Source organism: Eptatretus burgeri, chromosome 2 (assembly GCF_056783735.1).
Source record: "Eptatretus burgeri isolate ZD-2024b chromosome 2, Ebu_testis_v1, whole genome shotgun sequence".
NCBI lineage: Eukaryota > Metazoa > Chordata > Myxini > Myxiniformes > Myxinidae > Eptatretus > Eptatretus burgeri.
Genome location: NC_140962.1, coordinates 156,565,870 through 156,590,894, shown reverse-complemented (window position 1 = coordinate 156,590,894; position 25,025 = coordinate 156,565,870). Strand labels below are relative to the sequence as shown.

The 25,025-nt window shown below is 44.8% G+C and overlaps 2 protein-coding genes across 5 annotated transcripts in view; one reads left to right on the top strand and one right to left on the bottom strand.

Moving 5' to 3' along the window:
* The window catches only part of LOC147033655 (tubulin alpha chain-like), a 497,880-nt gene that overhangs the window by 15,332 nt on the left and 457,523 nt on the right, over positions 1–25,025 (bottom strand). The gene's annotated exons all lie outside the window — the stretch shown is intronic.
* Positions 5,631–25,025, top strand: part of LOC147033664 (uncharacterized) — a 65,573-nt gene continuing 46,178 nt past the window's right edge. For 2 of the 3 annotated variants that reach the window (XR_015055585.1, XM_085871746.1), the window contains exons 1-4: positions 5,631–5,749; positions 10,097–10,193; positions 13,952–13,996; positions 22,619–22,672. Coding sequence is in view for 2 of the 3 variants with exons in the window: in XM_085871746.1 (XP_085727872.1) it covers positions 10,098–10,193; positions 13,952–13,996; positions 22,619–22,672 (195 nt within the window). In the remaining variant the exon portion in view is untranslated. The remainder of the gene's footprint in view (positions 5,750–10,096; positions 10,194–13,951; positions 13,997–22,618; positions 22,673–25,025) is intronic. The other variant, XM_085871747.1, reaches the window with a different exon arrangement.

Sequence of the window (25,025 nt, the reverse complement as noted above, 5' to 3'; positions counted from 1 at the left end):
GGCGAGGGGGAGAGAGAGGGAGAGGGGGAGGACAGGTTATTCTGGCAGATGTGATGTCCAGTTTAACGTCCATCTGAGAGACAGCTCACACAATGATGAAACACCGTGCCTGTGAAACACTGGGATGACAGTTTATAACTGGGTCAAGATTCAAACCCAGGCTAGACAGCTGAGAGCAAGCATGCATACCTCTCAGCTATCCTACTGCGATCATCAAAATTGGTAGAGTGCTTGCCAAGATCCTTAACCACTCAAGCAAGTGCTCCAACAAAACGGTTGGAGAAACTTTTAAAAACGAAATGTTTGATTTATTACATGTATTTATCGATGCCGAAGTCCTGGGTCAAATAATGAAAGAAGATCGTACAAAAAGGGGAAAGATGATGTAAAATAAAATTGCACATGTTCAGCGAGCGAACCACCGCCCAACTCCCCGTTCGAGGCACCATACGGCCAAACGCAGGTGAATGAACACTGAACTTTGTTCAAGTCGATCAATATATTCAGTGACAGTGTGAATATTATAGAGCACTCACCAAGTTGTTTAAGCAATCAAGCAAGCACTCCAACAAAACAGTTGATAAGGAACGGCTGGCTTGGCAAGCGATTAGTGATCGCCCATTGGTCATATAAACCCATGCACCCAGAGATGTCCGAATTGCACAAGTGAACACGTTTTTTTTAGCAGTCAGAACAACTGCTGAAGTCAATAAAGAAGTTTAAATTTTGAAATTTGGCTGAGATTAAGAGATTCTCAGGGTTATGGCATGTGTGGAAATGAAATGAAGTCACAAACGCTGTCCTCTCCGAGTGTTTATAAGCATTGAAATGTATCCAGTGATTTGGAGGTATGATGATCAGGCATTCGATGATGTAAGTGAAGAAAGCGAAAAAAAACTTAATCATTTCGCAATTGTTGTGGCCTGTTCAAAGTCAAGGCAGTGTTGAGCAGGCCCCAAAAATGGTGGATTACGACTCTTACAAGCTGACATTGGGCTGACCAAGACAGCAAGCCACCATCTTCAAAAAGCATATTTTGTTTTTTTCACAATGAGCACCCCATAAATGATCTTCAAAAGGGGTTTTAAATTAACTCAAACACCCAATTTTCAGTCTTGCATTTCTTTGGAGTTCCCTTAGTATACATGCGAAGTTTCAGGCTGATAGGTTTCATGGTTTCAGAGTTATGGAGGAGACGGATGGATGGACTCACACCGACATTTATTATTACAGATTTCAACCTTTAGAAATCGTCCCATAACATATTCGTTTGAAAGTTACCATTTCAAAAATAACATTTGAGTAACTGATCTGTGACAATCGTTTCCAACACCGCTTCTCCCTCAATGTAAAGTGAACTTGGCCATGTGCAATTCCAGGTATTGAGAGTGTGTGGTGCAGCTCCACCTATGTAGTTTGGTTACTGCTCTTTCGGATCTATGTCAGGAATGTCCCTACTGACTCGACCTCAAGGTTCTATTTTAACTTAAACGCCAAAGTTCATGCTTCTACTCCATAATCTCCTTTGATCGCCTCACAGCAAGGTTTGCACAGGTATTCATGGAATCTGCTCAATCCTAAACCCATTAAAGGCCAATGTGACTCTTCCTCGACTCAGTGAAATCATCGTGACCATCACAAAATGGCAGCGGCTGTGAAGAACAGGAGAAAAAAACAGAATGATAAGATAAGCAAGAGCACCATTTTTTCTCTGTCTCTGTCTCTGTCTCTGTCTCTGTCTCTCGCTCTCACTCTCTCTCCCCAACACACCACCTCCCTTCCTTGAGCTGCAAACCATGATGGGGTGACTTCCATCCCACCTGCTCTCATCCACCCCACTGGAGAGGCTCTCCCCACTGGAGAACCACCCCACAATTGGGTTATAAATTTCATTTTAAATGTAAAAAGAAAGAGTGCCATGGAGAATAACTCCCATTCCTCAATGGATAAGGGGAATTTTTGCACCACTGTGGCCCCAGGGAGAGGATGGAGCTTCAGGGCACAGCGGAGTCATCCTCCTCCCTCCCACCACCCGGCAGCCAAGAGCCCTGTAGCAGTCCACCACCCCCAACATCCCAGTGCTGGGTGGTGGCAGGCCAGTGTCACCGCCATTGCTTGACATGAGCCAGCAATGACATGGCCATGTTTCAGAGCATGAATACCGACCTTGGGGGGGGGGAATTAAAAGCCAATTGGGATGAGCCCCAAGTCATTAGGTGCAACTGCCAGGCTGAATGTAGCACCATGAGATGCACATGCAAGAAGCACAACATTGAGTGCACTCCGGCTTGTGGAAACTGCAGGGGCTCTGGCTGCACAAACACTCCATGTGACAATGATGAGGATGATGACGACATTGTCGAGTTCTAACTTTAATACGCTTGATTTTTCTCAACATGTATAGTAAGTTTATAATGGATGTAGTTTCTGAGTTTAATGCGAATTTTCATTTCGAAACCTTCGTCAGACAGATGTGATTGTCCCGAGTAGAATTGTGAATATTGTCATGTTTCAATGATTTACATAATTATATTGTATTGCCATAGACTTGATTTCATCTAGTGTCTTCAACGTTTCTTATTTATTTATTTTTTTTGTCCAGGAGCCAAAATCAGTATCAGGTAAATTTTTTTTTTCGGGACAAAAAATTGACATTTCTGGACAAAAAAGCTATAATTTTTTATTTTACCCCCAATACATTTCACTTTTTTATAATTATTCTTGTATATCAATATGCTGACCATAACTAGAAACAAATAGAATGCAGAAAAACATATATTTACATATTAAAATATCAATCTTTACAATTTTCTCATTTTCCCCGAAGCTGGGTGGCGGCCATATTGGATTTCAATGATTTCAGGACTTTCCCCCCCGGAGGATCCCTTAGGACTTTTTTTCTGTCACTGAGGACATATCCAGGAATTAAAATCTGTTGAGTTTGCTTTTGTTGCAATTTGTGGGAGGTCATCCGACATTTTGACTCTACTAATACCCTAATCCTAATGTTCTTACCTTCGGTAATGATCCAGCAAAATGGAAAGACGACGAGTCACTTTGAGTGTACTGGACAAGTCGAGGACCCTCTGATTGCCAGAATGGCTGTGAGAGATATGTGGCATCAGAGAGAATATGTGGACAGGGTAGAACTCGACATATTCCCAAAAGGATTCTTTTCTTTTTTTCCATCAAAGGAAACTGCGTTGGCTGATTCAAGATTTGATGATTGGAAACGCACTGCTGTCAGAGTCAGGGAGCATGAACAGTCGCCAGAACATACGTGATCTATGCTTCTGTGGTGTATGAGGCAACATGACGGTGGGAGAATTGACACACCTCGCCTGGAATTCAGCTCAAGCAGGAGCAACAGTACTGGCAATATGTGCTGAAACGTGTTCATGTCATAACATTCCTTGCTGAGCGTGTCCAGGAATTTCGTGGAGCTCATGGAACTCTCGGCTCACCACATCATGGAAACTTTCTTGGAATTTTGGAGCTCATGTCACAGTTGGATTTTTTTTCTAGAAATTCTGGAAGTGGAATTTCAGCATATTGTTGTGGTTCTCGGAACCGCATGCACACAACAGATAGGTGTCCCGAGACAGTTATGCCATTAATATAGTGTCGGAGACGTCAATCACCCTTCAATTAAAGTATGAAGACATCGATATACTTGAGAGAAAGCTGTTTAATTGTTCACCAAGACGTGCACGGAGCGAGGCAACACCAAGAACATCAATTATCTTTCGGATGCTCGGAGGGCGCCGTCACTAGTCTGAGACGGCTACATTACCCTCTAATATTCTCGGTTTTAAACTTGGACAAATGCTTATTCCACATTTTGTCCTTTCATTCCAAGAATGCTGAAACATCATAGAGATAAGAGCACGTTACGGTTCCTGTCTCACAGAGTGTCTTTGAATTACTCAAGGACAATTATAATCATTTTCTGCATACACTGTTCTCATTGTCCTTTAACAAAGCAGCCAGCCGAGAGTATATTTTATCAACAAGCCTTTAAAAGCATATGTAATGGCTTCTAAAAAGGCAAAGCTAATAGAAAAAGGTACGATTCCCGACACGTGCAGATAGACCCCTTCCTTTTGTTTAGTGGAAAAACAAGGGAGTGCGTTGCGATGGTCTAATAGTTAGGATTATGAAATCATTTTCCCCTTTTATTTTATCCCGACTTTTTCTTTTCTTTTCTGAGGTAAATCTGCCTGCTTGCCCCCTCGTCTTGTAACGTCGACCATAAGCGTGCACCAGCGTCGACCAGAAGCGTGCACCAGCGTCTGCCCGAAACCAGACATGTGCAGCGAGTCACGTACACTTTAGCACCCAGGTGGGCAGGCTGTAACGGCGTCTTCCTGAAACCCGGTCCGGGCGGGCGGACCACGTGTGGGGTCGGAGCCAGTCGGAATGTCCGACTCGGGCGATGACGTTGGATTTCACATGGCCCCTCCCCTGAGCTCCGGACTCGATAAAAGACGGGGAAGCTCCTCCGTCTAAGAAGTGTTGTGTTCGGTGTGGGTGTTTTTCACGCGGAGTGTTCCTGCTTCTCGACTCCGCCCACGTCTCGCTTCGACGGCCCACCTCCTGTTCCTCGTCTCCGCCCACACGATGTCGATAAACCGCCTCCTGTTCCTCGTCTCCACCCTCGCCCTCTGAACTCCACCCTTCTCCACTCAAGCTCCTCCTTTGGAACACGATCTCCACGCATGCGGCTGTGGCCAGAACAACGCGACTATTGTCGGGTACTGCACCACGGAGCATCCTCCCCCCAAAACGCCCAGGTACCGAAAGCTATAACCTCAACTCCCTCCCTCCCTGGCTGCAAAAGTCCCTTTTCATTGGGGTTTCTTTTTCTGTGTGTGTGTCTGGGTGTGATGGCACCTGTCTGTTAAGTAAGCCTGTAGAAGAACGTTATTGTTGTTACTCATTAATCTCACGTCAAGTCTGCACTGTGTCTGCTTTAGTAAGTTGCTTGTATTATTGTCGCACCCCACACCTCTCTCCTCCATCCCTGCGTTACATATCGAATGAATCTTTTTCATACCACATACTTTTCCTCGCTTGCTTGTTAATAAATAATTGTCATTAGGAATGTTCCCAGCTCACCTTTGTCTTTTCTCTCATTGGTCCAGCATGGTTAGAATCCAGGTTTAGCGGGTCTTTATTCCCAACGGTCCATTCCTTCAAGCCGGTACGTCCTTGGCAGTGTTGCTCAGCTGCATCCGATCCGGAAAGGTGATCCGATCCGGTAGAGTGATCCAGTTCGGACAAGGCGTACGGAGGGTGTGGTTCCCCGGTAATTAAACCACGTGGTTAATTAGGTAACCCAATTCCATATACGGGAGGACCCGAGGTCACGCGGTTAAGTTATTGGCGTCCACGGTCGATTAAGCGACCCGCCGCATCACGGAATTATCCGAGAGCGATGGCGGACAATTCCAGGGAGTCTGATGGGAATCGACGTAGCTTCCCCCACCTAGTGGTCTTCTCACCCGACCCTGCCGGTCCGCAACAGTACCTTTCGTCCAGTATATGTGAAGAGCTAATTGGACTGATGGTGAATAAAGTAAAATCTGCAGTTATTCAAGAGATTAACAACAGTATTTCTCTGTCAGTGGTGGCAGTGCACCTGATGTATCTCCCACAGATCAGATCGCCATCATTACATGCGATGTACATGGGACCGGGGCTCCTGTTGAACGATTTCTGGGTTTCCTTACTATCACTGATCATTCAGGTGAGGATGTTGCTGATGCAATCTTGAACTACTGACAAAAAAATAGAATCGACTTTTCAAACTGCAGAGGCCAGTCAATATGATAATGCATCAATCATGTCTGGAAAACACAAAGGTGTCCAAGCGTGGTTAAATTAGACAAATCCTCATGCCGTTTACATTCCATGTGTAAGTTGGAAGAAAGTTGGGGTTGGAAGAAAGGCAGCTGAATGCTGTGTGGACGCCATGACTTTATTTGGTGTTCTAACAGGAATATGCAATTTGTTTTCCTCTTCCTCTTTTCTCTGGGAAGTACTTCGTCAAAACCTTGGGGAAAACGGTATTGTTGTCAAGCAATTGTCAGACACAAGGTGGTCAGCAAGACATGATGCTGTTTGAGCGTTTAAGGAAGGATACCCGCAGATAAAAAATGTTCCTCAAGTCCAGTGGGTCCAGTTCCTCAAGACAGTGACCATCAACCACCAGAAAGTAGACACATGGCTGAACACTTCAGCAGCCAGATGGACCACATCGAAACAGTCATTCGAGCTGACTTGTGCGATGCAATCCTGGATAGATTTAATGCAACTATCAAATCAGTCCAAGCAGAAGACGTTGAACTGTCACTGGTGATTAAATTAGTGGAATCTCGAAAATCACATCTTCAAAACATTCGTCATGATTTTGATGATTATGAAGAAGGTACCACACAATTAGTAGTTGAGAAGACATATCAGAATGCAACACGATGGGAGAGATGGTTTCCCAGTGCTTTGCAAGATGGACCAAGTCACACTGAAGTGTGTCTCCAAGGCAGAGATAAATTTCACGTTGAGACTTTCACAAAAATCCTGGATACCCTTTCAACGCATTGTCAGCACTGAACAGAAGCGTACGTCAATGTACACAATGTGTTTAGCTTTCTGACCGAGTTTCAAGACATGTCAGCTCATGATATTCAGAAAAAAACACATCTGCTGCCCTCGTGTCCACTTATCCTTCAGATTTGGATGCATCTTTCCAAGCAGAAATGCATCACTTTGCTGAATTTGTTGTGCGTAAGGAGAACAAAACATCTTCTGAGCTCCTTCGCCTCATTTTAAATGCCCCTGTGATTTCCACTTTCCCAAATGTTGCCACGGCTTTGTGGAGTCACCTTTCCTTGATGTGAACCAACTGCTCTGGCAATAAGTCGTTCTCTCGTTTGGGACTCATAAGGAATGAACTGAGAGCCACCATGGACCAGGATCGTCTCAACTGCCTTGCCATCAACTCTGAAGGTGATGCTGTTATGGGGGTTCTCCACTAGCCTAATGTCCTAGTGGTCCAGTCGGAAATCTGATAAATGTGCTTCCATAAAATGCTCGAAGCATTTTTGGGGAAAAGTTGACAAACCACTTTCTTAATCATAATTTGGGTATGCTGAGTCAATTTTTGCTGTCTGTCACCCTCTCTGGTGACTCAAAATGGCCAAAAACAAAATGGCTGCCAAAGATGCTATTTTACTGTATTTTTTGCATACCTCCCTAAATTAAACACAAAGTTGAGTACGCTCCTCATTCAAAATGCATCATGATGTACAAAGTTATACTCAAATATGCAAAATACTGTTATTAGTTTCTTAACATAGGTTTATGGTGTCCATATTGAATTTCACGATGACTGTCATTGTTAATCGGTATATTGCCTATAATATAATATAATATTTGTAGGCACATTCATATGACGACAAACAGTGAATTCGATTTGGTACAAGATTTAAGCAGTGCTGGGGCTCATGATTGCCAATAACAAATTCAAAGCATTTTACACTGAAACCTGTTCTTTAATAGTCATGCTTGAATAGGTAATTACATACTAAAATTGTTGACATTCACCATAATAACATATACCATCCCATTGAATGTCAAGAAATTACTGGTAGTACAGAATGCTACTTTATATGTATTTAACTGTTTTGTCCTGTATACCATCTATGAAATATGTAGTCATATATATATAATACATGTGATGGTATTTTTTAGCGCTCGCGCTAAATAAACTCCAAACGAAGGTTCTGGAATAACTGACTGTATTGTCCGCAAACACATCGCTTATCAAATACACTGAGCTTTTCATCCTGGACAGCGTTGCCCGAAAATATCCAGTCGCAATGTACAAATAATTGTTTGCCACAATATAATGGAATATGCATCTCCCTACAATGTCTCATATGGAAATGATCGATATCTCTGCAATTGTGTCACTCAGTCATTCATTCACAGTTCTACTCATTGCGACAGTTGTCGTTATCCTTGCATTTGTATTGTGATGTGCACAACATACGAGACTTTCTGCACTTGCAACGTAAATTCATACAGCCACTGTTGCAGTTACAGGAAATCAGTTCCAGACATGACTGGGGTACAGGTGGCAATGACATCAAAGTGGCCACCAGTTTGTCCTCGCTCTGTTTCCAACCCATCGACTCGGGTGGAGGCAGATCTGGGTAGTTCAGATGTGCGTGTCTCCACACTAATGCCTGATAATGTGAACGCTTCACATGGAACAATAGTGCATCACTTGTTGGGGAGGAGTGACTCAGAAGCACGGGACTTAACGAACAGTACTGGTCAAGCCTTGTCCACTGTGTCAACGTTGTGCATATTGTACAATTTGCAGACAAACAGCTCCACATCTTTAGCGGTTCCTTCTGTAAGATCTCCATTTCCAAGATTTTCAGTAGTCCATGATGCTCTGTAAAGACTTTCCATGCAGTGGATTTGCTGTGGCCTGAGAAGAAGGATGTCACATTTGGTGTTTTCTTTTCTTCTGGATGTATTTCGGAGGAACTGTTTGGAGCAGTTAGCATGGTATTTGCCTTCAGAAGCTATGAGATCATTCCCACCAGATAAACGTATACTGGTAAGATGATCATAATGAGAAGCTTCAAGGATCTGCTGGCTCATCTTCAGTGTGGTCCACAAATGACAATTTGTCCTTAGTGCTGCCATCCTGACAGAACATACAGGCCTCCCAATCAACAGGCTGTATGGAGCTTCGAAGTCTCAAGGATGGTCTAGAGGGCAGATCACCAGCTGAAGCACTTGTGCCGGCTTCACAGGATTCAGAGTAATTTCGATTTTGTAATCTGGATATGTTTGTTTTGCTAGTACAACTAGTAGAGCAAGATTTGTGCCATTCCAAGGAATTAGGGTTGGTAGTAAGTATCAAAACAAGTCTATCTATTGCTATTCTGTTTTGACAGTCTCTATGTTTGTCGTATTTGCACAGACTCTTTCAGTTTGGTTCGTCCTTGTTCTGTAGCACATAACAGTTTGTCACTTTTCTTCTCCTGGCAGATGATGCATTGTGTGATATCTGTAGATCTGTCTCTTTTAAGATTCAGCATTGGCTCCATATTCTCATTTTTGTAGTGGCACATTCATCATATGAAATTCCACATGAAGCACATCCTTCATCGAAAACAAAAGAAAAATGAGTTGGTGCATTTCATCACTGAACCCTATAAGCCCTTTCTGGTGATGGTGATCTGGGCGTGGAGTGATTCAGCTTTTTTTGTCACATATATGGAGCAAATATGTGTTTCTTGATTAAAACTACGATTGGAAATATTTGGGCCAAATCAATTACTTTATTCCTTGAAATTATGAACAGTTAAACTCAGGATGTACCTTAGAAGTCGATTTAGGAGAAATAGTTGCTGGCCATGGCAGCCATCTTGAAATACAAGAAATGGCCACCATTGCCACTAATTAAAATGCAAACATTACATTTTGATAGGATGAAGAGTTTATATATGGTGATGCGTTATGCCTATGGATGACACTTCTGAACTGTGCATTTGACCTCAGGAAGACTGGAAATAATAGCTAAAATAACGTTTTGGCAGCCATTTAGTTTTTGAGGCATTTAGAGTCACAGGAGAGGGTGACAGACAGCAAAAGTGGACTCAGCACACCCAAATTATGATAAAAAAGTGGCCTGTCAACTTTTCCCCAAAAATGCCTCTTTTCAGACTGATTTCCCAAAAATCCGACCAGTCTATAGGGACTGTTAAACATAAATCCGACTCTGCCGAGAGGTACACACACACACTCCTCTTAGCTGTTTATCTTGGTTTGAATCCCGACACAGCTACAAACTGTCATCCCGGTGTTTCACAGATCGGGTGATTAATCAAGATGTCGTTTTGAATTTCTGAGAAATTCGATGTTTTGTTTTATTGTTAACCCCTCAGGGTACTTCCTAAAAATTCTCAGAAATATGTGAATGGGTGTTTTATTTACTCCATCACCACCTTTTTCCATACTCCTCCTCTTCCTCCTCCAACCCCCCCCTCCGTCCCTCATCAACATTATATAATAGCATGCGAAACCCAGATGAAGCCCACCTACCTGTCGGGGCACATACCTGCTTGTGGAACGTCTCCATATTCCAACAGGAATCTAGCGACTCTGTACAGGTGTAGTATAATAAATGTATTATATTGTCATACATTACCTATGATTCTAAGACATACAATTCCTATGGGGCTGGCAGGATGGCCTCGAGTTATGCGCACTTGCCTCTAAGCTGTCTAGCCTGGGTTTGAAACATGACCAAAACTGTCATCATGGTGTTTCACAGGTAGGGTGATCAGCTTGTGTGCCGTCCCATGGTGTCCTTTGTGAATTGAGCTATCGCCGGCATCCTGAGCAAATTAAAAATCCATGCACTAACCTTAGTCGCATGGCCCAAACTTCCTCCAGCCAAACCCACAAGAAAGTGGGAATAATAGTAGCCCTTAAAAAGAAGATGCAATATTTATGATTCTTACCTTTTGGCAATAATTATACAATATTATCAAATATTACGTACAATTTTTACATCATTTTTATAACAAGAGAGTTCATAGAACACCTTACCCGGCGCTTGAGAAAAACGACAAGGGAAGCTATTTTAAACAAACGCTTTGCTTTTCTGAGCACGATCTACATTTGAGCATGAGGGGCAAATTTGATTGATCGAGATGCCATACAATGGCATATTTTGCCCGAGTACTGCTAAAGTAGAGATTTTTTTTGAAGTGCCAACAAAGCGATTTGTGTTCTCTAGTGTTCAACAATATGATTCAAATGAAATAGAATAAAAGTTTTTAAAAGTATCGAAAAACAAAATTGGGGCAATAGCCCTAGGTGCAAACGTGGTAGAATAATGATACTGAAGAGGAAGTCAACGTGCGACGGAATATGCAAAATGTACCAATGAACCAATGTAAGAGCAAATATCTATTTGGGGGGGGGGCAACACTCTTCCCCCCATAAATCCCCTTTGACCTCAATTTTTAAAAATAGCGTGAACAAACTTTGGTACATCACGGGTGATGAAGGTTGTGGTCATGTTTCATTTAAATGGTGTGTGTAGTTTTGGAGAAGAGAGCAAATACCTCTTTTGGGGGGGGCAACCCATCCCCATAGATCCCTTTGACCCTGATTTTTTTAATGGTGTGCATGAAGGTTGTGGTCAAGTTTCATTGAAATTGTGTGTAGTTTCGGAGAAGAAAGCAAATACACATTTTGGTGGGGTCGGGGGGGGGGCGCAATTCTCCCGTAAACTCCCTCTGGAGACCTCCTCAGAGCCCAATTATTTTTTTTTAATGCCATGAACAAATTTTGGTACCTACAGGGTGATGAATGTTGTAGTGGAGTTTCATCGGAGTTGTATGTGTACTTTCTGAGAAGAAACAAATACCTATTTTGGAGGGTCAACCCCCCGGGTTGGAGCCTAACAGGTCAATCCCCGGAGGGTCTCATCTACGATGATGGATTCCATGACCTTGCTGATGATTGGAAGCAAGCTTACTGGTCTGTAGTTAAGGGGATCCTTTTTTGCACCTTTTATGTAATAAGTGCCAAATTGGACCAAATTTTCCCAATCATTGGACCAAATTTTCTTTGGTCTTCACAGCCTTGTTGCATGCCCACCTGCTGTACTGTTTGAGCATTAGCTTGGCTTTTACCAAGCCCAGATGAATTTGGGTCAGGGTGGGGATTATACGTTCATTATTATTATTATAAATCGAATATGCATTTCAATAAAATCGACATTATTGAAGCTTTTGGACTTGCACTCCTCAGGATAAAACCGCAAGCAGATGTAGAAGAAGCATCAAAGTCTCGTTTATGAAGTTGCAATGTGATGTGCTCAACGTTGATTGGTTGAAAGCAAGAAAGGATGGTATTACCTGATTGGTGGAATCACAGAGCATCATGAATAATGAGTAGGTGGAGATGAATTACCAAAGTACCAGCTGAAACATAATACTAATTACCTAAGGGCTAGTTAGATGGGAGGAGGGGAGATGTGGTTTTCATGATGACTTCGCGTTGACTGTGGTACACTTGTCACACAATCAAGCCATCACAGTCAAAATAGACATAAAGTTCAGACAAATTATTTCTGTCTACAAAGAATGGGAATGGTTGACCTGATGAATGTGGCCTCTATTGTACGAAGGTGAGTGAAACTGCGTCCTCTACTCAGGATTTTAAAACCAACCGATACGATATTGCTCTGCACACTGAGGATTATTCAGTAAATGGTAACCAATTGCAGAAGTACAGGGAATAGTTGTCGTACTGTACATTCTTACAAGCCCGAGTTGTTGTCTCTGTTTTGATGACTGACCCCATCTGATCCCCAAAGGGATGTGTTGTTCAATGCGATCCTTCAACCTCAAATATGTGTGGCCCACGGACTTGTCATCACACTGGCACTAAAATTCGTCAATAATCTTACTTGTATAAGAGGCGGGCAGAACATCTTTTTGGACTGACGGAAGCAACCGGCAGGTGGTGAAAAACACTCGTGGTTGAACAACATAGTAAGAATGGAAACTACGCCCAGTTTCACCCAGTGAAAGAACACCCAGGTAAATTTAATTCTCCAGGTATCCCAGTTGTTATAAAAAATAAAAAAATTTTCTTGATCAAATATTTTGTATATCACCACCTCTTACCCTCACTTTATTCGTTTTAGATTCCCTTGTACTTTATTTTTTTTTTTTTAAACAAATTAACACTTTTTGGTTTCATACACCGAACGTATCCCTGTTCTTCAACTCCAAAATATCTACTTCTAACAAATGACATATTTACAGTATCAGCTTTCTTTTTTACACTTAAGATAAGACATTGTATTTATTTATGAGAAATTTTCGCAGACTTACACAAAAGTAATTTTTATATCACCATTTGTAGTACAGCTTTCAAAACCATAAACACCAAGAATAACTTCAATATCTTCCTCTCTCTCATTTATTTTTTCGTTAAAAAGTTATTATCTTCAAGAAGTAGGAAGTTATCATCCCCAAGTCTGGAACACCAACATCATTGGTAATAAAACTGTAATTCCTCACTTCACGCGGTGCATGCATTCCTGAAACGTACCGTGTTAAGCGAAATGCGAAAACAATTTTCCATCAGAAATAATATAAAAGGAGATGGTTGCAAGTGAGAGGGAGTGTGTAATGAGAAAGACAATAAGGAAAGGATATATTGCACTGTACGTAAACGAAACAATTAATCGATGTATATGTGAAACACAATGTGTATTTGTGTATTTATTTGTCTGTCCCCTTTCATAAGGACGATTTCAGGAGGGTTTTAAAGGCCAATCTTATAAAACGACTGTGTGTTCACTTCGGTCTATTTTTCTGGCCAAAAAAAACAAAAAAACTTCAAAAACATTTTTCATAAAACATTAATTACGTCTCTTCTGCACTTCTTCTGTAAGTAAATATTCCTGACACAGATGCAGCGCAGACAAGATCTATTTATTAGAGTGGATTTGTCCCTCTCTTTCATCCTCCTCGGTTTCCCACTAATTATCCTTTCACCTTCATCTTCTTACTCTTTTCCTTCTTCATCTCAATCAACATCTCTCCAAATGCTCGAGGCATCTCATCACAGAACATCAAAAATGTATTCATCTGTATTTCTTGAAATTCCTGCTCTTCGGTTTACTGTTTACATGATGTGATACTCATGCGATTTGTTTTGGATTTCTAAAAAGGTTTATATTTCATCAACTTTAGAACCCATCTTTATTTAAAATTCTCATTAAATCCACAGTTGAAATATTTACTAAAACATCAAATACTTTTATCTTGTAAATAACGTTGAACATAAAAATGATAATTTTCATGAAGCTTTTTGCCTCATTTTACAAATTGTCTTCCAGGTCTTCCTGGAGCAGTTGTTTAAGATGATACATCAGCTATTCCTGGTATGGATACAAAATCCTTCTGTTGTTCTTCTTGTTGCCATTTATGTATCAGAATTTTTTTGAAAAAAAGGAAATATATGGACATGAAATACCTCCCCATCTTCCTGGTGCTAAACAGGTCATGTTCTTTGTTCTATTCCAAATCCAAATCCATTGGGACCACCTAAGTAGTCGTCTGGGCTATTGGGCACAATCCTGGGCAGGTCACCACCCTGACACAGGATACTCGAATGGCTCAATCATCCCAGCAAGTTGGTACTCATTTTGCTAACCTCAGAGGATGGCAGACTGAGTCAACCCCACCTTTTTTTTTGTATACCTCGTCGAGGCTCGTTTAAGAGCTAACACACAACGCACAGCAAGGGGGTATGAGACAATAGGGACGGGAGTTTGAAGGATAAAACAGTGGAGAACAGAGACATTAGGAGATCTGTGGAAGGGAATGGGATGGGGCAGGGAACATGGGGCATACAAGATGGACATTACATGAACAAATTTTGGTACATACAGGGTGATGAAGGTTGTGGTGGAGTTTCATCATAGTTGCATCTGTACTTTCTGAGAAGAAAGCAAATACCTATTTTGGAGGGTCAACTCCCGCAGACCCCTTTGGACCAGATTTTTTTTTTTAATGCCATTAACAAACTTCGATACTTACAGGGTGATGAAGGAAATGCAGAAAGCCCTGTGGAAATGTGGTGGGGACAAATCGCAGAGAGAGCAGGGGGGCGAGGCTGGAGAGGAGATGGTAGATGACAGGAAGACCACCGACCAGCCTGCGGTGAGAGAGTGAGAGGCCCAAAGACTCAGCCTCATTGCGGGAGATGCCAATGATCTGAAATGCCTTGGTTTCCACAGTGTGAAGCCGAGAAAAGTGGGAGGCAGGAGCACCAGGCCAGAGGGGAGAGGAGTACTCCATCACGCTGCGGACAAAAGCTTTGTAAGTGGTCAGGAGCTCAGGTGGGTCAAGGAAGGACTTTGCATGATGGAGGATTCCCAGTTGGCGACTGGTTTTGGAGGAGAGGTTTGAAATGTGGCTTTCCCAGGAAAGGTCATGGCAGATAGTGAGACCCAGAAGCTTGAAAGAAAAGAATTCTTCCAGAGGATTGTTGAGAAAGTGGATGGGGGGGGGTTCTAAATGGTCCTTTCGGAGAGACATAGCCAGAGTGTGAGATTTGTCTGGATTGAAAGACATGTTCTACGTGTTGGACCAGTTTGTGATTTTATCCAGATCTGCAGTGAGCGAAGAAACTGCTGCTTGCCGGTCTGAGGGATGACAGATGGTATGGCAGAGGGTGGAGTCATCAGCAAAGAGATAAAGAGGATTTTCCAGAGAATCAGAGAGATCATTGATGAAAACCAGAAAAAGAACAGGGCCCAAAACGCTACCTTGAGGAACTCCAGCCTGGACAGGAAGAGGGGATGAAAGAACTCCATTTAGGGCCACATGGTGACTGTGACAGGAGAGGAAGTCTGCGAGCCATGAGTGGAGATGGCCTTGGATACCACAGGAAGAGAGTTTGGTGAGCAGGACAGGGTGCCAGACCGTGTCAAAAGCACGTGATATGTCCAGGGATACGGCTCAGATTTCCTGTCTGGCATTGAGGACCTCCATCCATTGTTGGGAGAGCAAAAGCAACATATCCTGGGAAGAGTGACCTGGTCTGAAACCAAATTGTTGATCGGAAATCAAGCCATTGGAGAAGAGGAAGGATTTAATGTCTGAAGCGATGATGGATTCCATAAACTTGCTGATGATTGGGAGAAGGGTGATTGGTCTGAAGTTGCAGGGATCTGTTTTTGCACCTTTTTATGCAGGGCAGTAATGTTTGCTGATTTCCAAGCAGATAGCAGATGAGCTTGAGCAAATGAGAGGGTGAATAGAACAGAGAGAGGGTGAGCAAGAGCAGAAGAGCAGGTTTTTAGGACACGTGGGCTGATGCCGTCTGGACCGGTTGCAGAATCTGAGTCGAGGTTTGACAGCAGGCTCTCCACCTTGTCAGGAGAAAAGGACACAGAGTCCAGGGACAGTTGTGTGCGACTGGGTAAGGTGGGTGGAGAAAGCGATGGGTTTTGGACACAAGATTTAGCTGCAAACACTGAGTTTAGGCATTCAGCCTTTTCGTGTGCGGTATCAGCAGTGCGGCCATTTGAAGTGAGGGAGGGGATGGAGGGGGAACATACACCAGAAACAGATTTGATTAGATACCACCAGGATTTTGAGGAGGGAGAGAGGTTTGAGAGTTCAGACTTGAGATGAGAAAGATGTTGTTTTCTGGCTCTCCTGAGGGTAGATACACACTTGTTCCAAGCTTTATGGAAGGAACTGAGATTACCCTCATTTGGGTTTGCTTTACATGAGGAAAAAGCAAGCTGTTTCAGGAAAACTGCCTTGCCACAAGCTTCAGTGAACAAAGGGTGGGAGGAACGGTAGGACAACTGAAGATGAGAGGGGATAAATCTGTGCATGAGGGAGAGTAAGTTTCTTTGAAAGAATTCCCAGGATGAGTTGATGTTTGAGAAAGCAGCGATAGGAGGCCAGTCTGTAAGTTTGATGGCTGCTTGGAGACCCTGCCATGCGGCTTGAGTGAAATGCCAGACTCGACGGCGGTGAGGTGGTTCTCTGATAATAGCCAGAGAGATGTCCACTTTGACAAGGACGTGGTCAGAAGAACCGATTGGAGCAAAGGAAGAGCAGCAGATATTGTCAGGGAAATTTGTCAAAATCAGATCCAGAAGAGATGGATTACTATTGGTTGAGATCCGAGTCAGGAAGTTGACCGATTGAGTTGCAGAAAGCTTTTGCTGAAGTGCCATGACAGGTGAGAGAGGTACCCACACCAAGCCAACTGGCGTGATGACAATTAAAGTTGCCACATATGAGGAAGAGAGAGTTTGGATGAGAAGATAGAAGTTGGTCCATGTTTTCGGATAGTGAGGCGTTGATGGAGTCATCACTGTTAGGTGGACGGTACAGTACACACATAAACATGAGGTGGGAGTGGAGGGAAGCCGCAGCCAGAGGTATTCCTGGGGGTGTGGGGGAGTGAGGGCAGTGCGTGGAGAGTGAGGAATGGAGTCTTTGATGAAGAGAGAAACTCCTCCACCAGGATGAGGCTCAGGTCTGTCATACCGGAGGAGGGAGTAACCAGGGAGAGTTACTTGGGAGTCAGACACGTCTTGGGGGAGGAAAGATTCTGTTCGACAGATTATGTCTGGTTTGTCAGTGGCAACCTGTATGGAAAGATCTGAAAGGTTTAAGCAAAGGCCCCGGATGTTTGAGGTCCACACTTTTAATGAAGAGGGAGGGGAGGAGGCTTTGGATGCAGGGGGGGGGGGGGGGGGGGGAGGGTAGGACAAGGGATGAGGGGGGGAGGTAAAGAGGGTTGTTGAAAGACTGTGGGGGATTGCAGAATAGCTCGGGGAGGGGCCAGATAAGGAGAAAAGGCTCTGCTGCTGGGGGAGAGGGGGACAAGAGAGGGTAAGAAAGCAGTTGAGGATTTGAGGAGGTGGAGTGAAGAGATGGAGGTGAGAGGGCAGTGGAAGGAGGCAGCTTTGTGGATTAGAGGGGGGGGACTTTGGGAAGGATGAGTGAGGAGGTGAATGGTGGGAGAAAGGTGAGGGGGTTATTTTTGAGAGAGGTGAGAAGGAGGGTTCGAGGGAGAAGAGTGGGATGGTTGCTTTGAGAGTGAGGGGTGAGTTGGCACTGAAATTGCAAAAAAAGAATGGTTGATGGAAAGTGAACATTCATAGCAAACTGGGGTTTTCAAAAGTTTTAGGTCAGAAAAGCGATTTAACACATTTCTTGATGGATGCAATAAAGGCGACTTTAGAGAATGGAGAGAAGAAACGCTGTAATAGTTGGATTTTTTAGGCAAGGTATGAAGGAAAGGTCGAATTGAGAGCAGTCTATTTAAATAGTAGAAGAGTAGTGCATTATGATATTGTTACGAATTTGTAATTCGATTGCACACAACATACAGGTTCCTGTAGTCAGCTATGTCGATAAGTGCTTGTTCCCTAGATCACTCACCTTTCATTGTTTAAATGTTCAGAAATCTATTAGATGCGCTGCGGATCGATTTAATAGCTGGGGAACGAACAATGAAGACACCCCTCCCCCTCTTCTGCGAAGAGGAAGAACCACCCTGCCGTCGCGTGACTCATGATGTCAACAGCTCCCTCCTAACCGTGGCTGAGCAGCGGGATGGATCATGAGGGCATGAGTCACATGAGATCACGAGCGACGAAGACGGTTCCTGACAGTGGACAAAGGACGAGTAGCGGCCGTGGCTCGTTTGAGAACCGTGCCGGGTTTGCACAGCAGCGCGTTCGGGGTCCGTGCTGTGGTACTCACGAGGCCATCACGTGCGCGCCTGCGGGAGTGGAGCCCGGTCCGTAAACGCAGGCGGTGGATTAGCCGATCCCACGGACAGACAGAAGGAAGGCTGGATATGGATATGGACTGGATGGGTTCTCCATGCGAGCGTATTTGTGAAGTTCCGACAAGAAGAGCAGATTTGCTTCCGTGGGGAACCCCTCGAAATGCGAGGCTTGTTTTTGATGCGCGGGGTGACGTCATGGCTGCACGCATGGTTGGAATCCGGCAAAAGGTAAATCCCTGTCGGATGGTACCATCCGAGAAGGGACGAGGTGCGCGAAGCGCGAACAGCTGCCATGACGTCACGGGGAAAGGAGCGCAGGTTGCGAGTTGCCGCGCTGGTGAGTGCATGAAAAAAAAAGCAAACCTCGCTTCAGGTGAACCGGATTCCCTGGGCAAGGAGTGGAAGACCCCCTGTCAGGGGGCACAGGAAATACTAGTTAGGGGAAGGGTTAGCGTTAGTTAGGGGATGGGTTAACGATAGTTAGACCAGCTTCATGGGGACATGTGTTGGTTGTACCTCATGGAACCCGTGGAATGGATTAGTTTGAGGGATTTTAGTTCAGATTTAGGAAATGGGAATTTTTTGGGGATTTTTGGAGACATGGACAGACTGGAAATGTGTAGTGGAGACACAGCTTAGCTACGTCGAATAAAAGGAACGTGCATGAGAATAAGGGATGATGAGGTAGCACGAGTTAGTTAGGGGATTTAATTAGGAAGGATGGCAGTATAGAGTGTTGGTGTGAGTTGTAAAATGGAAAGTGTGTGAGGAATGAGTGTGGGACAGTGGGCCCAAGTGTGTGAGTGGAGCGAATGTGGTAGGCATGGTGCGATGACTGATTGGGGGGAGGAGTGATTCCCACCAAAGTGACCCCGGGGTCAGTAGTTTAATGTTAACTAGTGGGTTATTCAAATTTACTAACAGGAGGTCGTTTTGTTGTTGGTGTCGAGAGAAGGCACGAAACCTGTTTGGAGGGGTGCAAGAGTTCATGGACCGGCTGGGAGCGTGGCTGTGGAAAGTTGAGTATTTGTTTAGTGGGCACCCCGGGCACTGGACTAGTCGGCCAGAGTAGGCCAAGGGCCCAAGAGGGGCCGGGATAGTGTTGTGGGCAAGGGCGACCCATCGGAAACGGGACCCGTAGCACCAGAATGCCATGGGGGCAGCGTAGTGGGCACGGGCGATCCTCGGAAAGGGACCCAGGGCATACGCCACATGGGCATCGGAGGGGGGGAGCAATGCCAGAGAGGGCAATCCCCCACATTGTAGGGAGCAGCTTGGCTCGGAGGCAGCCTGCGGGAATGGGGGTGCCATGGTTATAGTTTGGCAGAGGGAGAGTTCCTGCCAGTGGAGCCACGCTGCCCAGCCAGGAAATTGTGCGATGGCACGGATGAAATTTTGAGGGCAAGGCCCAAATTTATAATGGACACCAATACAGGTGACGGGAATCATGGTTTTTAGAACCGATAGTTTTAAAGTGTGAGGCGTTTTTGGAAAGCCCCGGGGTAGTTTCAGGTTAATGAATGTTAGGGTAGATAGGAGATGTATCCCTTCACACCATCCATCCCTTCTCTCATTGTAGGCCGCTGGACTCACCTTGGTAGATCGCTGAACTCTGAAGAGGCCATTCTGAGGCTTTGTTGGGCCTCGAGACAGGACGCTAGTCTCTCCCTATTCCCCTGCAGAGAGGGAACATAGGGGTTGGGAGTCGGCTCGGTGGACATGATAGGCTGGCCAGACAAGGACGATAAAGGGGGTTAGGGAGACAATTATAAAAGGGAAATAAAAATAAAGAGGGGCTAAATTTTGTTGTGTTGTGTGGCAAATTAAGGGAGTGGGTATGGATGGAGACAGGCAAAGGCGACAGAGTGGGGGGAGACAGTAGGCTAGGTCCGAGTCTGCCTTCAGAGCGGCTGGCACCACCGCACTCCCTCCAGCGCCGGTAATTTTAGTAAAGTTGTCCGAATGAGTCTGAGAGTTTGTTTAGTTAGTTACGCAGCGCATTAGGTTATTTATTTTCGGGACACACATAAAGAAATGTCGCACTCAGGGATCCGAAGGTAGAACGTACTCGGGAAAACTTACACATGCTGGTCACACGAAAATTTGACGATTCAGGATAAGTCTGTAAAAAGGGGAGGGGTAGTGTTACGAATTTGGAATTTGATTGCACACAACATACAGGTCCCTTTAGTCAGCTATGTCGATAAGTGCTTGTTCCCGAGAAAGCTCACCATCCATTGTTTAAATGTTCAGAAATTGATTAGATGCGCTGCGGATCGATTTAATAGTTAGGGAACGAACAATGGAGACATCCCTCCCCCTCTTCTGCGAAGAGGAAGAACCCTGCCGTCCCATGACTCATGATGTCAACAACTCCGTCCCACCCATGGCTGAGCGGGGGGATGGATCACGAGGGCATGAGTCACGCCGGGCGAGAAGGAGGGGCGGGGGGCGGAGAAGGATAAGGACGAGATCCTCAGCCAGTCGCTCGGCTCGAGCTGCGAGTGGTGGCTTCTTCTTCTTGGTTCGTGGAGCTCTTTGTTCTCCATTTTGGTTCCCGGCTTGGTGCGACTCATCGACCTCTTCGTGGAGGTGGTTCCTCGAAGGATCGGCGCCTCGTCTCACCTGCACATGTTGAGAAGCGCGGGAGGATTCGCGGGAGCTCGGGAAGGATCGCAGCTCGCGGCGATTGGGTCCAGCTCGCTCTTGCTGGAGCCCGAGTCCGAACAACTTGAAGACCACACGAGGTAGAGAGGTTCGAGATAGGCTCTGGGTTTCAGCTCACCTGTCCTCTGAGCTGGAGCTCGTTATTAAAGGCCTCTGCCACCATTTCTTGTGTGTGTGTGTGTGTGTGTGTGTGTGTGTGTGTGTGTGTGTGTGTGTGTGTGTGTGTGTGTGTGTGTGTGTGTGTGTGTGTGTGTGTGTGTGTGTGTGTGTGCGCGTACGTGTGTCCGTGGGCCCGTCTAATAAGTACGAACTGCTGTTAAGTGCAAGTGACAACATAATAAGCAGACAGTTGTAGCTCTTTTGTCGTGCCTTTGTTGCTTGTATAATTGCATACGTGGTTTGCCTTGTTTAATTGCATACGTGCTTTATTATAATAAATGTCCTTGTGTGAATGTAAACCTGTTCGTTGCGTCCATTCCCTCATTGAACTGCCCCATCTTGCACTCGGAATATAGTTGGTTTTTAAATAGCCGATAAATAGAATCGGGTCCGGCGAGGTCTGGCGATAATACCTGCTCGGTTATCCCAGAACAGAACAGACCGCTTAAGCAGTTCGTGTCCAAGCAGGCCTTCACTGAGGTATGTCCCTTGGTAGGTTACCCACGCGGGTACTTAGGTTTATCGATATTCGGTGATTGACCATATTTCGCGCGGGTAGAATATGGACTGGGCCGTGGTGGGATTAAAAACTCACCCGTGACTGGTTTCTGGCGTTGTTCCAGAAAGTCATGACTGGATTGTCCGTTCGGTGGGCGAAGCGACCGCTATTGGTTAGACGCGGTCGTTCGCATGCCGGCGGGTGGAATTCTACAAGAATACATGAAAGAGTACCACACGTGTGAAAGAGGAAGATGAAGCATTATACGAGATCGTTTTTATTATTTTTATTATTATTATTATTATTATTATTATTATTCTTGTTTGAGAGAGTTTTCATCACATTCGGTCATGGAAGTGTTGAAGCAAAAATTGTGAGGTGAATGGTGAAATTCGACCGGTAAACGCAGGGGGTGTAAACGATCACGTGGTTACGGGAGAAGCACTTGGCTTTGGGACGTGTATACTCAAAAGTGAAATTATTTATTTTAAATAAGGATTGTGTACCATTTGGAAAAGGGAAGGTTGAAGTAAAATCGTGGAAATGTGTAGTGAATTTGGACGGTAAATGCATTTTGAAGCTGCTGGATCATGAAAAGTACGAGAGAGGAGAGAGAGACAGAGAGAGACAGAGAGAGACAGAGAGACAGAGAGACAGACAGAGAGAGAGACAGACACAGACACAGACACAGACACAGACACAGACACAGACACAGACACAGACACAGACACAGACACAGACACAGACACAGGAGGTGCATAGGTCGAAGGGATAAAACGAAGATTATTATTTTTTGATGTATTTTTGAAGATCAGGAAATATTCGGGAATGGAAGGTTGTAGATCGAAAGAAATCGTGAAGGTAATGGTGAAAGAGTGTCAGCTCAGTATAATAAAGATGGTGTGCTGGCAGGAGGAAGAAGAAGAGGTGGATGAAGAAGAAGAAGAAGAAGAAACATCGATACTCGTGAGTGTGCAAGGAGAAAGGTAGTTTAAAAAAAAATACAAGAAATAGTGTTTCGTTGGGAGGGATGGGGGATGTTGTGAAGGATGGGGGACGTTGGGAGGGATGGGGGACGTTGGGAGGGATGGGGGACGTTGGGAGGGATGGGGGACATTAGGAGGGATGGGGGACATTAGGAGGGATGGGGGACGTTGGGAAAGTGGGGAAGATAGCAATTGAAGGTAATGGAGAGAAAATACAAATAAACACGGTCGTACACCGAGGGACACGATGGGTAGGCCTCAAGCAGCCGGTCAGACAATGTCGACGAAAACTCACAAAATAGCACGATTTTTTGATACAAAACCAAACAAGGAACACACAGTAACATGCAGGTGAGAAAATAAACAGCTAAAACAGGACAGATAACCACCGGAAACTTAACTTTGAGATCGACAGCAGAGAGCCCTGAAGGAGACCTGTCAACGCTCCAAAACCAGAACCGGAAGTTTCGAATTTTTCAACATCCAAGCACGATTTTAACTTCGGACCCTAGGATCCCAAGCTCAACACCCTCACCAATTAGCCAACACCTGGCATATTGGCAATTTTACATTTGAGGTGGCCACAGGCAATCATTTGTTCTATTGTTATAAAATGAACTATGCTGAAACAATCATTCAATAATCCCTTCAGTTATTTTATATGAGAAATACCTGGATAAAATTCCCCATCAAGCAGACAATATTCTTCTTTACGGAACGATTTAATTGTTGTATAATATATTTTATGATAAATCTGATGCAGGCATGGGTTCAGGGTTTAACAATGTAATGCCACATTAATTATGGCAGAAAGACAATCACAAACTTCCTGATTATGGTGGCGGAAAGGATGATTTGGGGCACGAACAAAGACAGCGCCACCTGAACATGACGAGAGATGGGCGTGAGGTCAGAATGAGTCAAAATTATGAATGACGACATATGATTTATTGATGATTATTTTGAGAAGAAAGAAAGAAGAGAAGGAGAGGCAGTGTGAGGACAAAAGATATGTCTAATGCAAGGGCATGAGGAAAGAAGAAAGTTGAGCTCGGAGTGAATGAACGAGAAAGGAAGGCTGTTGAACACGTGGAAAGTGAAACCAGCTGGGGCAGATGTATAAGATAAAAATAATCAAACAGGCATTCAAAGGCATTGTGATGAGCACATGATGTGAACTGGAAAGTCACTCAATAGGGCACATACCTCCACCACGCAATGCCAGATCCAGGAGAACATATTGTGACGAATTTGGAATTCAATCGCACACAACATACAGGTTCCCTTAGTCAGCTATGTTGATAAGTGCATGTTTCCTAGATAGCTCACCTTTCATTGTTTAAATGTTCAGAGATCGATTAGATGCGCTGCGGATCGATTTAATAGTTAGGGAACGAAACAATGGAGACGTCCTTCCCCCTCTTCTGCAAAGAGGAAGAAGAACGCTGCCATCTCGTGACGTCAACAACTCCCTCCCACCTGTGGTTGAGTGGGGGGTGGATCACGAGGGCATGAGTCACGCCGGGTGCGGGGGAGGGGGTGGCAAGGATAAAGGGGAGATCCTTTTCTGGTTCGTGTTGGGAGTCCCGTAGTAGGGCTGAGTTCGTGGGAGTCCTGTGACAGAGTTCGTGAAGAGTCCCGTTCTGAGCCCCGTGTGCAGAGTTCGTGTGCTGAGTCCCGTGGGAGGAGTAATCTTTTTGCTTCGGAGAGAGCAGTCGTTCACCAGGCCATTGGGTCCTGCTTGGCTTGCTTGGCTTGAGGCCTTCGGAAGCTTTTTGCTTCGGCTGCTGCTTTGTTTTGGAAGGAACTTGAGCTGGTTGTTCGGCTCGAGCTGCAAGTGGAGGCTTCTTCTTCTTCTTCCTCTCCTTCCTCTTCTTCTTGGTTCTTGGAGCTTTTTGTTCTCCATTTTGTTTCCTGGCTTGGTGCGATGCATAGGCCTCTTCTTAGAGTTGGATCCTCGGGGAAGCGACGATCGACAGGAAGGATCGGCGCATCGTCTCACCGGCACGTGTTGAGAAGCGCGGGAGGATTCGCAGGAGCTCGGGAAGGATCGCGGCGATTGGATCCAGCTCGCTCTCGCTGGAGCCCGGGTCTGGACAAGTTGAAGACCACACGAGGTGGAAAGGTTCGAGTCAAGCTCTGAGTTTCAGCTCACCTGTCCTCCGAGCTGGAGCTCGTGATTAAAGGCCTCAGCCACCGTTTCGTGTGTGTGTGTGTGTGTGTGTGTGTGTGTGTGTGTGTGTGTGTGTGTGTGTGTGTGTGTGTGTGTGTGTGTGTGTGTGTGTGTGTGTGTGTGCGTGGGCACGTCTAATAAGTAGGAACTGCTGTTAAGT